This window comes from Netta rufina (genome assembly GCF_964035555.1).
Source record: "Netta rufina genome assembly, chromosome: Z".
NCBI lineage: Eukaryota > Metazoa > Chordata > Aves > Anseriformes > Anatidae > Netta > Netta rufina.
This window is the reverse complement of record NC_140126.1, coordinates 78,713,983-78,729,715: the sequence shown is the minus strand read 5'-3', so window position 1 is coordinate 78,729,715 and position 15,733 is coordinate 78,713,983. Positions and strand designations below refer to the sequence as shown.

The window sequence follows — 15,733 nt, the reverse complement described above, 5'->3', positions numbered from 1 at the left end:
TGTAATCTTTTCATACTCCCATGAGCAGAGAAAAATATACTAAAATATTAATTCAAAACATCTTTTCTGAAAAATGGATAAAGAAATCTCAAGTTCATAGAGAAACGAATACATGCAAGATAGTAAGGATAACAACAATACAATCCCTGAATGCCTCAAAATCTTCATGGTTTAAAAGGCATCCCAATTTTCTCCAAAGGTGGTGGCATCTATCCATTCGTCCATGGCTAATTTTACATGGAATGCAAAACGTTATTTAAATAGGATGGTGCATTAAACTTCAACTATTTCTGATGTAGCTCTCAAACTACAAACCTATCTTTCTTCTATTTTAATTTTAAAGTAAGTTAGCAAACACTTCCTTCTTAATCCCCAGAGACTATCTATGCAGTGACACAAATGCACAAATTTATGACAGTAACAAATGCTCCTCTGAAGTAACGTGCAACATTAAGTGAAATCGTTTCCTGGAAAGATATTATAGGTATCTATATTTTATTTGCCATCTTAAACATATCTGGGTCTTTATGACCTTATTTTTAAAATGTATTTCCTTTTTACATTTCCTGGTGCAAATGGACTGCATAAATAAGCAATGTGCTATGAGGCTTCAGACTAGCCGATAAACCCTTTCAATTTTCATGCCAGCTTCTTCTTTTGTAATTCAAATCTGGCTGAAAACTGGCAGCTCTGAAAACTGAAACAAGCACTGCCACAAATACCTTGTAATGCTATCGACCTTGTCTGCCCATGCAGTGAGAAAGGGGGATGCATATGTGTCTGCAGTCATCCAGATAACACAACTCATTTTTTTGGGGGGATAACAGAAGCCAGCCCCGGACTGTGCACCAAAAGCAGTCATTACCAGGCAAGCTAGAGAATAAGTCTCTTCAAAATACACAGCGCATTTAAAAAACATATACAGGGCTCAGCCACTGCTTTCATTACCAATTTTAATTTAGCTCCTTCAGTTTGCCAGCCAGATAAACTCTTTAGTGCTGTTTTTTAATCTATTTGCTACATTTTATGTTTAAGATTATAGTAATATGGGACAGGAGAAGGAATCACTTTTAGAGGAAATAAAGAAATAGATCCGCTTATCAGCGCCCATCAGAAAGTTCATTAATCAGCCAGGCTTTGTGCCCCCTAAATTGAAAGGTTAAATAATCCTCTCAGGAATATTTCTCGGCACCACCGCCAATTGTCCGGAGAGAAGCTGCCATTCACAACACTCTGGATCGGTGACAGGGTATTTTACCACTGTTTGGACCCCAAACAATGATGGACAAATGGCCTGGCTTACAAAGAAACCTTTTAGTACAAGGATGGAAAAAGGACCACAAGCTTTGAAGTGGGGTGGGGGAGGTGGGAGCAAGGGAGAAGAGGCAAGGGAGGAGGAGGAGGAGACTCATGCATGGGGACACATTTTATATGAATGTTTATTACGAGACTTGCCAAGTGTTTTTATATATATACACTTTCAGACATAGGCATACAGAGGGCGCTTACAGGCGTACACTACACACACACAGTTGTGGCAATAAGCACATGCATACTTACACATACATTTCTACATTAATCTGAGCACAAACATTTGCAAAGCCGGTAAAATCAGAAGATGAACAGAACTAAAGCATGGTTATATTTATTAGTTAATACACTGGGGAACACAATAAAGCCCAAGGTTTTAATTTTTACTGTCATTCTAAATGATTTACAGCTTCCTTTCTATCTCTTTAACCTTTATGTCATGTACTAATCATCTTTCACAATCAGATGAAAAAGGAGGAAGTAACACACTTCAAATAACTCTCTTAGGCAAGCATTTTTAATAAATAATTATTTTGAAGTGATTTCTGATCACAGCTAAATTTAGGTGAAGACAAGCAAATGAAAGATAATGCTGCGAGAGCACATGAGATAGAACAGTGGTGCATAAGAAGTGAGTTTTTGTACCCCATTATTTAGAACGGGGTACACTCTAAGTAAATAATCCAAGCCTTTCTCTTTAAACTCCCTGGCACCTAGGCTTCAACCTGTAATGTCATTTATTGACACACAATTTTAACTAATAATTTTCCTTATATTACCAACATATTAACTGTGCATCTTAATGTTCATATATTTCACCATAATTTTTACTGTTTTCTCTATTTAAGAGCATCATATATATTCAGTAATACTGTAATTATTTTTTTCTAGCTTTATAACAAGTGACGTCATCCAGAATATGCCCTTGAAGAAATGTCTGACAGCCTTTAGATAACCATTAACAAAGAAAAGCTTCTTCCATGTCCTCACACATTTTAAAATGATTCTGTTGCTTAAGGCTGTTTACTTCTATATGACTTGGGACATTCTAAATAGTCTACAGTGTCTAAAAATGGATCACAAAATTTCAGATTTCTCTTCTCTCATATCACACAGATACCTCATTGCTCAAAGCTGTTTCCTGCAAACCAACTTTTGAGTATCTCACTGTTGTCACTTTCCCTCTCTTTCCCTCCTCATACCATCATCAGAAAAGCAGAATTAATTCAAACAGGCTCTCATCTGCCATCAGAAGAATTCAAACAGAAACTAGATATCATGTGCAAATCCAGTGTAATTACTTTCAAAGAAGAAAATATTTCAGGATTATCAAACAGTCCTGAGAAATCCTTCAGCGCATGTGTAAGTTCAAGCACAGGCAGTCACCATTCATTTTTTTAAACACTGAATAAAGTTACAAATACACCTGAGAAACAGAATTAAACTGCAAAGTTGAGAGACAAACTAAAATTGCCAGTGTGCAAATTATTTTCTGTATAGCTAGATGATGATGAACTTCTAACAGGCACAGGACCCCTAAGTTTCACACATACACACACACACAAAAAAAAAAAAAAAAAAAAAAGAAAGGACATAAGCAGAAGCTTTTGGACTTGATGCTGCCTCCGAAACCTATCAGTGACTTTTTTTTTTTTTTTTTTTTTTTTAATGTATCACCTATGTACTATAAAATAGTACCTCTTCTTGTAAATCTTTCCTCTCTCATATCTCTGGAGAATCAAAACTTGTACAAAATACATCTGTGACATACACAGTAATATTGCTCTAGTGCTGTCTGTATTGCAGAACCACAGCAGATAGAACAATGAAAAGGAGCCTCATCAAGTTAGAGGCAGATCAGACTATAAAGTAACATAAATAAAGAAGCAGCAAGAAAAAGTTTATCAAATTTTGTTGGAGATGAAAGGAACAGCCAATGACAGCAATGTTGTAATTTGTTTCAATGTGAAGTGCTGCCAAGAGAAGTAACTATTTGTGCCCAATTGAGTTATATTCATGTCTTTTGGATTATGTTTGTTATACCTATGGATAATATATTATCCAAATAACCCAATGCTCTGACACTAATCCAGTAAGGTGGCAAAACAGTACATACTTATAGCATAATGACGTATACAACTCATCACTTTGAACAGGCCTTCTTTAAACTGCCTTTATGCTTGAGTTTCCAAAATATGAAAACAGGAACAGAGTAATTCTGTCACTAGGAATGTATCTTTTTTATTCACATGCCAGGACTTAACAAGTATTTTAATATCATTGACTTGATAGCCCCTCTCAGAATTAAATCTGTGATCACTTTTAAGGAATCCTAATCTGTAGATTATTAACATGATCAAGCATAACTTGAGAAAGTTACAGTCTAACATGAGCTCTTAGCTGTTCCTAATACATGGATCATTGACAAGATGAACTAGCAGTTCTGGCAGAGAACATGGACAGTTGCATACGCTTCTGCCATAGCAGAGCTAAATAGACTGTCAGTGCTAAACACCTGTAAGATTTTAAAATGCAAAGTATTTGTATGATAACATGCAACAGCTTCAGTACTACTAACGCACGTAATTTACAAACTGCTATTGAGTAGAGATGTGACAAGCAAAGTATGATTCATGGTTACAAAATACGTGTAAACAGTCGAGAGATATTTATGCTCCAGTGGCATTTTAGACTTTTTCCACTTTGCAATAGAAAAGTGCAGCAAAATAAATTTTATATTAATTACCTAAAAGTACAATTCATATATATTTTAGCATATCTGATAAATCACATAATTATTGGTTTACTATGGAATTTTAAAAAACTAATTCTAAGTTCTAATAAAACTGAGAAAAAACACCTTCATGTCAAGGTCAGAAAAATATTTTTCAGGAATGTAGGAACTTTAAAATGAATTTTTACAAATAAAATTTACTGCAGACAAAAGTCACATAATACTGATTTTTTTCTCAACTAGAATCCTGTTTCTAAAATGCATCACGAATCTGATTTCAGCTTGAAAACTGCTAGTTTCCTTATTTAGATTGTTAAGACTTGAAATAACAAAAATTACTTAAATGGTTGTAGAAGTTTGTTTTCTCAAATTAAAGGATGAGAGAAGAAAATGATTACTAAACCTGCAAACATTAATAAAAAGATCAAGTTAATCCTTTCACTTAACAGAAGTGCAGTTATGTGTGTTAGGGAAAAATTTCAGCAGTGAATCTTACCATGATTGCCCTGTTTTCTGTTTAAGTTACTACTTATCTAAGAATTTTGTTGTGTCACAAATGTAATGTATGCTGGGCAAAGAAAGTAGACAGTAGTTTATATGTAGGGAATAGACTAATCCCTGCCAACAAGTTAGTAGGGGTGAGAGGCAGCTCTTCCCAGTCTTCTTCCAGTCGTGAGCTCATTTTACCACCAGGATTGCTGGCATAGCATCTGAAAAATGCTGCATACTGCACAAATAACTTCCTAGGCACTCACAGATTAGTTAACCACATATTTTAATATTCAAACTATTACAATATATAAAGCTTCTGATTTCCAACCCCTTCTCTTCTTCTCTTTTTCCCAGTTAAAGGCAGGGTCAAAATACACAATTTCACAGAAAACTGAGTTCCTTAAATGTGCATATGTTAAATGTGCACAAATGTTCCTATAATGTGCATATTGAAGTTAGGGATCCTCGGGGGGATGCTACTTATCAAACAGTTTGAAGAGGTTATTTGGAACCCCAAAATCAGAGCAATGGAAATTATTTGGTTCAGTCAGCCAGGCTTTCTATTTTCCCCAAATCCCAGCCTGTTTCCAGAAATATATCAAAATGCAATTTCTGGTCAAGATGTAATCAGTCTTTAACCCTCAATTTAAAAGCACCTTTTATTTTATTTTCTGGGGAGGCAGATGGGGAAGAGCATGAGACAGATAAAACGTTAGAGAAAGCAGGCATGCTTTCTACCATGCTTAAATGATTAAGGTAAGTGACAGCTGATTACTGTGCTGCTGGAGGATTATACAGTCCATCCAAAACAGCCTCTCAGGTCCGTGCCGGAGTCTGGAATTCATAAGAGTCATTTCAGCTTTCTGGTCTAGTGTAGTAAGAGCCAGATGCTGAGATGGGGTAGCTCCTACAATTCTGTGATGTAAAAACAAAGAGGTTTCAGTAAAGGATCTGTCCTCCATAATAAGGAAGTACCAAAAAACTGTAACTCTTTCCCATGGAAGAAAGTGCAAGTGCAAAGGCATGCTGGCATTTAACAAATTATCAGTTAGAACTTTCTAATTCAAGTTAATCAACACCCTCATCCCGACATCATTCCTCATTCAGTACTCGTAAGCGGCTAGACGCATTAGGTAAAACACATTACTTCCTGAAAAGACAAACTCTAAGCAGTATTTTTTGTAGACATTGTATCTTTGTATAAAGATGTTTAAGCTACTTGATTTTTCTGTATTATTTTAAATACAGTCTTGAGGAAAAATAAAAAAGGAAAGAATTCTTTCTAATAATATTCCTTACTGAAAGCTACAGAATAGGATTTGCTCAAAATAAGTTATTTCAGAACCTGAAAGCCCTTTTTTTTTTTTTTTTTTTTTGGTGTGTCATAAAAGCTATCAGAAAGATTACTATATTTTGTGAAATACATTTTCTTTCAAGAAAAACAGATTTTAGGTTTAGTTTTCTGACATCCTCAAAAATATATGAAACTTAAAAGAGAACAATAATGTGGGACAATTTATAAGTAGTACGGAAAAATAAAAACAACATAAAATGAAATCCAAGAGACCTTTTAGATAGAATACCAACCACCTTTAGCATACTCATTTCCACCAGAACTACTGTAAAGTGCAGGCAGACATTTACAAAGCATCTATCTCAGAACGGCACTTTCAAAAATGATAGGTGGCTAAGCCTTGAACAATGCATGCATATAATTTAAAAACAAAATACCTGCTAACTGTTATTAAACATCTGTTCCACCTCCTTTCCTGGCTAAAAAGGCAACCATAAATTCTCAGAAAATATGAAGTTTTCATGCAACCCAAGAACCACGCAGTCACCTTTCTCTCCATGGCAAGAGTGGGGACACTTTCATGTTCCAGGTGTCCTCGTTTTCCCCCAGTCTCAGAGGAGATAGATATCCTCACTCTCAACTCATATTCCCAGAAATTCTGTGTTGAGTTCACTGTAAAATATCACACTGAATGGCAGCTTAAGTGTTGACATGAGGGCCTGCTCTGCAGTTCCAAAATACGAGAAAATACACTGTCCAGAGCATAAACTAGGTGGCATATTTACTATTCATAAGAATTATTTTTAAACAACCATAATGAAACTTGTCAAATGCTGAAATCCATTATATTTAGCATAAATATGACAATCTAGTGGTCTGGCAACCTTGTATCATGTAAGGACCAGAGGAAATGCCACTGCCAATGTCACCACATGTTCAAAGCCACTGCAGCAGCCCTGTCCCTGCACATGGGCAAGTCAAGCTTAATCTCTTCCTGAAAATACTTGTAAACCCATCCTTCACTGGCACAAAACATACAATGCTTCTCTGGAAAACAAACACTCTATCTCTTAAGCTTCAGTATATTGCACCAGAATAACATTTAAAATGTTTTCTTTACGAAAGCCACATTTTAAAGGATACAAATTGACTTTAAGCAACACTGCTTACATTTTTATTTCAGAAAAAATGTGGCAGGCCATGAGGGATTTTAATAATGGCACACAAAGAAATCCGAGCGCAAAATTTAAACACAAAAGATTCATTGTTCCTTCATGTCTTTTACGCACAGAGGCCAAAACAGCCAATTCCTGGTTCACCTTCTTTTATGTAAGTGGATTAAAAGTAAGATTAACAAACTGTCAAAAAGCATGTTAAATGATAGCTTCTGCTAGTTAAAAATTCTGGTTGTTCTAAAACTCTGTTGGTGGCCATCTTGATCTAGCAGCTTTAATATAAATGAGACTAGTGAAGACAGGGGATGGGGGAAGGAGTCCTTACTGCCAGAGCTGTACAAGGGTAGAAGAGGTTATTAAACATGAGCAATCTCTGCAGAAAGAAGCCACCTAGTCCAAGCAGAATATGCTTTTTAACATATGCGTACATACCGAAAAACAAATTAAAAAACAAAAATTGTGCGCTGTCCATTTTGGGGACAGAATTTCATTACTCTGCATGTACTTTCTGAAGATGATACTAATAGTTGCCATACGAATTCCTATTTGATTATTGCATCCACATTTTCTTCCCGAGCTGGCCTTGCTATGTTCATTTTTGTATACCATTAGCCCCTCTGAACAATTAAACAGGATTGCAAACGCAGGGAGATCTATGTACAGGCAGTGCATATTTTGTTTTATCTCAAAATATTGAGGTGTCCATTTGCATGTTCTCTCAGTACCGCTATCAGCTGCCACCAGGCAGGAAGGGTTTGAGCTTTGTTTCAGCCAGGCTCACATGAAAGAATTCACACAGTGCAGCTTCGCGCCTTGAGCAAAACATGGCTCGCTATGTGCTGGAAAAAAAAAAATCTCTTTATTTTCCAGTGATGTAATTTCTTGGGTTGAAATGAGAGCGCTTACAAAATACCTTTCATCAGTGCCATGAGGTAACCAGTAGTAAACCATCAGCCGACCTCCAGAAGGGGGGTTGGTCTGCACCCAAGGTCTTGTCCACAAGTACACGTACAGTACAAGTACACGTACAGTACGTAAACAAACTTTCTTCCATTAAGTGATGCTCCCACCAAATATCAGCTCTGGATCCTGCTATTTCTCCAAAGCTATATGTGGTTAATATTTAATCTAGTTCCTATATTTAGCTGGCCATTTTTCAGAAATGGAAAACAGCTTTCTCTCACAAAACTCACAGCCGCAGACTCCACAATGAATGTCTAAGCCTGGGCTACGGCAGGCTTATTCTTTCCCTCCAACATGCTAAGATTTACTTAAAATGGGAGCTGCCACAGGAACTAGTTACATGACCAGATACCAAGTTAAATGCAGAAGGATGCTATCATTTTTTGTTTTTATTGATGGTAGTTTTTTTTTTTTAAGTATACACTGCAAAACTGAACAGAACAAATGAAAATTGTATGGTGCCTTAATCTCACAAGTATTTCCCCTGACTCCTTTCTCTGTAAATGCATGGCCATAAACTGTTTTCCACTCGAGTACAGAATATTTAATAAATGCTTCTACCTTTTGTGGAAAAATCCAAAAGAACAAGAAAAGGAAAAATAAAAAGAGCCAAACATTCTGATGATGAAAAAGCACTCCCAATATCCTTAAGATGTGGGAAAAAGTGATATAATGGCATGTTCTTTGGAGCTAAGATCACATTTCTCTGGGTTTGTGGAGTAGCTGGCATTTAGAACAATGAAGTTATACACTAAGTTTCCTAATAATCTATAACAAAAAGCTTTATGAGACCTTCAAATGCCCTGACACTGAAAAAATTATACTTATTATTATTTACACTGCAGTAAGCCATGATCAAAACTGTTTATCTGGATCTGCAAATGAAGTAATTGTGTTATTATTTGAATTGATAATAGCCTCTTTGATAAACATAAGCTGGTATCAAAACTGACCTATTTATTGCGGATAAATAAACAGATACCTATATAAAGAAAAATATGTTTTGACAAATGTAATTTCCCTATTCTGACACAGGAGAAATATACAGAGATCAGGCAAAATGAGAATGATTTGCAAAAGTTTCTCATCACCATTTTTTTTTTTTTTACAGAACATTTTTACTTAAAAGAGTTGAAAGAACAAGTTTAAAGAAACTAACCTCATCCAGTTATAAACCTTTGATTATCACAGATCCTTTAAATTTAAGCTTCCTTGAATACAATGTGATAATCTTTTCTTCTATCAAAGGGCAAATTAAAATATTCCACTTATAATCCTTTTTGCCATTTCAACTGCTCATAAGATTTCTTGCATCACCAGTCTATTTTGGTTAGAATAAGACATTTCTGCCCATATAACAAATTGTTTGTAATGTGCCAAAATTTGTCACCACAGCTAATGTAAACAAAAACCTACCACCATCCATAACAGCAGAATGGATTTATTATTTAGTCATTGTTCTAGTCAATCCACATTCCTGTGCAGGGGCTACAATAAGTCAATAGATGGCAGTCCATCTCTTAGGAAAGACACAGATAATGAATAAAATCACCAAAAGCTTCACAAAAGAGAAAGGTATAAGGCTGTCTGTTTTTTAACAAACATTCACAGTAATTAATGAAGAATACATAATGCAAAACATTTAGACAAATTTTGTAATGGTTCTCTGTAAGTAACATCAAAAAAGTATTCTTTTATTGAAAATTGGAATACCTTGTTTTATTTGTGCACACATTTACCTGTAGGTGTGACACTCATGATCAATTTACCAATATCAGTTTAAATCAATGGCTAAAGCATAGGAAAAACCCACTGTAGCTTCTGTTTGTTTCCTAATAACCAGGCAGTTTCTAGAGCACAGTAACAACCACAAAAGGAGTTTAACATGTAACTTGTAACTTGTGTTATTTTTCTTTAAACACTTACCGTTTTGTACAGAAGCATTTATTCTAAACTAGGGAAATTATAATCTAATTTCTATACCGAAATGCAAATGTGATGATACGGGAGTAAAAAAACTACTTCTTACTTATAATTCTTTACAAAAATACACAATATACATTATTCTATTAAAGAAGTTTTAATTCTTTCAAGAAAACTATTTAGTCTTTTCTGCTGTGGGTACAAAAAATATTTAAACAGAAAAATAAAAGTTGGGCCTCATACATTTAAACAACTCAGATATTACATTATCTTAAGGTATAAACTAATTTAAAAATATCAAGCATGTCTTCTACCACATAGCTTTTGAAAATTTGTCTTAATCTGACTATTAATGTAACTTTAAATGAGTCACAATGGCTCTTCCCATGCATAAAATGGAGAAGTGCAAAGTATTTCCCAGATATCATAACTCTTATTTACAGATAACTTGCAGTCTACTGGAAAACACAAAAGTATTTAGAAGTAGCTAGTGTCCGACTCCAAGCCTATTTATCTCTGTGTATCCATTTTTGACTACATTTCAAAATGTCTCTAAATAGCACTAATAATTTCTAAACAGGACTGTTAATAATACACTCTGTAACTATTTTATTTGTCTACAAGAGCTCTTGAACAAATGCTTTTACTTTTATACAAGGTAAAGTAACTCAGAACACTTTCTACAAAATTCTTCGCTAAAATTTTCTACCTCAGCTACCTCAAATGTTTTCATAACAAAAACTTGGCCACTTTTTAGCTCTTCTGTAATTTCTACAAAAATAAATATTTTTGAAGTATTGATCACCACTGGCTTTTTGAGGAATCTTCAATGGCAAGCAAGAATAAAATAAAATGAAATCTTACACCTCAGTAAAAACAGAACCCATCACATTGCAGTACCTAATATACATATGTGGTTACTAGGCTCCAGATATCATAAACATTTCAAAAATATTTTTATATGCACCATTAAAAATATAATGAAAATATTTGCTTTCTCGCTTCATGCAATTTAAAAAATACAAGCAGAAATATTCAGTAAATGCACCTATTCCTAAACTCTTTTAAAAAAATCACTACCTCAGTTCTGTTTACAAGTGCTCAGAGAGAGTGGAGGATTTCCAACGCTGATCGTTGTTTTAAAATGATTACACAGAAGAGAAAAGCAAGAGGTTGTCAGCACAGTTTTTCTCTAATTTTAGCAAAATCCAAAAGAAAAAAAAAGAGTATTCCACTATTACGAAGTGGTGGAGGCAACAAATTATAAAAGACATGCCATATTTATTGCTCATAGAAAATATGCACACCAAACACCCGTAAAGAAAAGTACTGAACAAACTTTTCTCCTTTATCCTGAATGGACAACAGTGATTAAAAATATATAACAGGTAAATAGTAAGAGGTAGATCTGGACAGCAGTGACAACAAAGATTCAGATGAACAGCAAATATCCTAGTATTTAAAGGTAGTTTTATATATAGAAGTTTTATAAATTAATGTATTCAACATTTGTGATACCAATTCTTTAAATACTGTTTTAACCAGTTAAATAGTGTCCCAGGCTTAAATATTAGCCAATTTTGAAAGCATTTTGTTTTATTTTTGTCTCTCTTTTACATAGGAGGAAAACCCTTAAGTAATATACCGCTACAGTTCAAAAAGTTTTTTTTGTTTTGTTTTGTTTTGCTTAAACGATTAAAGATCAACTCACACATGTCACAGAAGGATAGCTATATTCTTGGCAACTGGCAATCATCTACAAAAGTTTATAAAGTGTATTTCTCAAATTAACATCTCTCTTTAGCTGAGATTTATTTTATTCCTTTAAAAACAGAGCTTTGTCATTAATGGTGATTAATTACCAGAATTTGGGATATCTGAGATGGGATTATTGCTTCTGCTATGCATCTCAACTTAAAATTTAACTCTCTTTATATGTGTAAATGTAGTCATTGAGAGGAGAGAGTACTGCAAGACACTCATTTAATGATTACAGTATAAAAACAAAATCAGAAGTTCTAAAGATGTTTAAAAAATACTGACAGTGTTTCATTGCATTCTTCAGTTCAAAAACTCTTCAGATGTTTATTATCTTCTTGCAGAAGATGCTTGTCTATATTTTATGGTCAGCAGTTCACAGAAGAGTAAATAGGTTGGGTGTAGAAGAAAATAAAAAAGGTGTTTCTACTTACTGTTAGGTGATACTGCCTCCATATTTCTGGGCAAGCCTGGAAAATAAAAATATTGATCAGCTAGGAGCATGAAACAAGGTGCTTTACAGCCTGTTGGTTTTGGCATAACACAGTATCCACCGGTGTCGGTCACAGGAAAATAAGAAGCTTAACTGAAAGGGTCTGCATTTCAGCTTCAAAAACCTGGCTAGACAGTTTAATTGAATTTTACACTGGTTTAACACACTCCCTGCCATTGTCAGAAAGCCAGTAACAGTTTTCTCTCTCCCCTTCTTCTCTGAAGGTTAGAAGTTTGGGAGAGTAGCATGCTCTTAACTATAATAAGTATTAATACTGTAAAACAAACACAAATTAATTGAAATTTAAAATTTTCTGCATTTTTACATTTATACAGTGTTTTGGAAATTAAATCACAAGGTACCTTCCTTTTATGTAGAAATAAAAATATTTTAGTATTTTTGTACATATCTCTATCCTAATCAAAACATAATTGTTACATGTAATAATCCTCAGTAGCCTAATGTCAGATGAGTTGTAAACAAGAAGCATAGCAGATTGCTTTAATGTTTCAATTTTTACAATGTCTTGCTTGCTTTTTTTATTATTATTTTTTTTAAATAACTTGCAAGTCTTGCAATCCAACTTGTAAGGACAGCCCATTGTAAAATTTTTTACAGAGTAGATTCTCAATCACTACAATTAGACAATGGACCTAAGGAATACGTAAGAAAGAGGGAAGAGGAAAATGTGAATTTTCTTCTTTAAACAAAATAAGAATGTGCTAGTGATCAATGACATAGGGTAATTTCTCACTTGTTCTTGATATTTTTACAAAATTGTCAATATTTCCGTCTTCTTCTATTCTCCTCAAGCCACAAACAGATAAAGAAACACTGCCACTTTGTTAGCCATTTTAGTTTTTTAAGAGTGTGTACACAGCTACTTCAATGGAGGTCTTTCACTTTTGTTTAAAACATTCACCCTTCTATTAAAATAGCTTCTTAATCATTTGAACAATTATTGATTTGGTTTGTCAATCTCAATTTTCAGTATTTTAAGAAGAAATATTAGTTATTCCATGGCTTCTACATAATATGATGTAGCTATAATTTCAAACATTGAACTCTCATGACTACTTGTAAACTAGTACTAGTAACATTTATTTAGATTTTTAATATTTTTTTTTTCTCATAACTCTTGCCTTCTTTTATTCTGACAAAGCATGTTAATTAAAAAAGCAAAAACAGCAACAATACACAACAATCAATATTAGCCATCGAATCTCTCACAGAATAACACAAGTTTTTGACAGTCACCCTATGGTACATTCAGTAAGTTTTTCGCAGATGTGATGGAAATTATATTATTTATTATTCATTCTGTCTGCAACACAATTTTCTGGAGAAAAATTTACAATCTGTTCTGTGTAATGGTTCAATATTTCTCATCTTACTCAAATAGTTCACGTAAATATTTGAGTTTTATATTAATATTTCTATAAAGAAAATGTGTGAAGTGCATCATATTTCTAACAGGAAAACACTACAATATTTGACAGTTTGAACACACTCGAGCTATTTTCAGATGCAAACAAAAGGATTTTCCTCTTGCACAGGATTTTGAGATGCAATATATAAACATTCTCTACCTGATAAAAATATCGTATCAAAGATGTTAGTTTCTTCCTCAAAACTATATAAAGCTTCAACCATACATGAGACTTTTTCTGGTTTAGCACAGGGGTAGCAAGCAGTTATTTATACATTAGTTCTGGGTAGTTTTCGATTACCACAGTGTCCCCAGACTAATATGGTTGAAAAATCGCAATCAATGAGTTGTCATATACTGACAAAATGCCACTCTGTGATATGACCTTTACTTACACAGCAGCTATTTAATAATAAAAAACATTACTTTATTTTTTGAATAATATATATATATTTTTTTTCCTCCCTGGATCAAAGACATCATTTAGAGTGAAAATCTGAAACTCAAAGTGGGAATCTACAACTGGCACAGCTCTTAACAAAACTCTGCAAGAGGAACAATCCCAACTACTTAGCAATGCTATCTAGAGGTAAGTTTTATTATCATCATCAAGTGTGCTTCAAGGCTGTGGGAAAACTTAAGGGAGATAGGAAGAAGGTAAAGGAAAATTCACCAAGCCTCTTTCTTCATTCAGATGGTGATTCAATATAATACTTTTCATCGTCACAATGATCACTTACGAAAAGTCAGAAGTTGAATACAATAGTCCAAATCAGATGCTAAAGAACAGCCTTTTAAAAATGATGCTTTTAGCTTAGAGTCTTATTACCTTGCATCAGCTCAGAATGACTGTCTATATCTTTTATCATAGAACAACAAAAAATGTAATTAAGAATTACTACTGAATACTGGCTTCTGAAATGAAAAAAAAATGCATGCCCTGCTGTGGAAAAAAGAATAACCAAATACAGCAACAACCAAAGCTGTGATTTTTATTTATTTAAAAGTACTTAGCCATGAATGGCCCTCATTTAAAGAAAAGCCCTCGTGGTATACAAGCACGATGGCAGTGTGATGAACTACATTAAAATAAAATTGCATTTATTTCCTGCCCCAGTGGTCTGACCTTACTAGCATTTAGATGTAAGAACACAAGAGTTGACTACTCTTAAAAGCAGTGCCACCACTTTACAGCCGCAGAAAAGATATACAAAGGATGGTTTTCAATATCTTTAGGTAAATCTGCACACCTTTTTCTGCACAAGTTCTGCACAATTAATTTTTCAAAAATAATGCCATTTCTGCTGTAACCACATTTGATTAATTTGGAATGGTTATTATTCATATCCAAACACAAACCAGCTCTGTTTGCCACACCAGATGAATCAAGACTAGATACTGTGCATTTTGACCCGTATTGAATTTTATCAGGTGCTAATTATTGTTTTACCAGAACAACGGCTTAATGCATCTGTTGTTTAATTCCCACTTCCCTATTCTCAAATGTGAACATCAAAGAAAATAAAACACTCAATCTGAAACAGCCCCTGACAGCAGACCAGGACTCAAGTGCTCAATAGACAAGGCCCTTGCCACCAGTTCTCATATTTCCACAACAGTGAGCAAACACAAAAACAGCGCTAAGCGGCCTTTCCTCCTTTCCGCTCCCCTTGGCCAGTCGTCTGCCGGGTGCGCCGGGCGCTGGACGGCGGCCCTGCTGGGAGCGCCGCGCGGGAAGGATTAGCCTCACTAACACGCCAGCATTCGCAAATGTGGAGGAAAAACCCCACCACTGTATTTGGCGTATGAATAACCAAAATGCACGCGCTGACAGGAGACCGGGATGGGCCTATGGCTCCCCGGGAGAAAATGTAGCTGTGATGAGTGACAGGGCTTTCAGGAAATATGTTCACAATCACAGACAGTGAAGGCCATGACCTAGATCGTTTAAGAGCTTGTCTTGTCAAATTATCAAAAGCTTCTTCCTCTCTGAATAAAGAGTGACATAAGTGAGTGTCAGAAAGCTGCAGGCTGACAAGCCAAGCATACAATAACAGCATGCACGTCACATACTTGCCGAACACCGCCACGGCTAGCGGCAAATCTTAATGAGAGCGCGGCTGGCCCAGGAGACTTGGGTCCCTGCTGGCACAGCTACTCA

At 34.8% G+C, this 15,733-nt stretch overlaps 1 protein-coding gene across 3 annotated transcripts in view; it reads right to left on the bottom strand.

Moving 5' to 3' along the window:
• Window positions 1-15,733, bottom strand: part of ZCCHC7 (zinc finger CCHC-type containing 7) — a 117,010-nt gene that overhangs the window by 10,626 nt on the left and 90,651 nt on the right. For all 3 annotated transcript variants that reach the window (XM_084305626.1, XM_084305628.1, XM_084305627.1), the window contains exon 7: window positions 12,085-12,120. In XM_084305626.1, coding sequence (XP_084161752.1) covers window positions 12,085-12,120 — 36 coding nt within the window. The remainder of the gene's footprint in view (window positions 1-12,084; window positions 12,121-15,733) is intronic.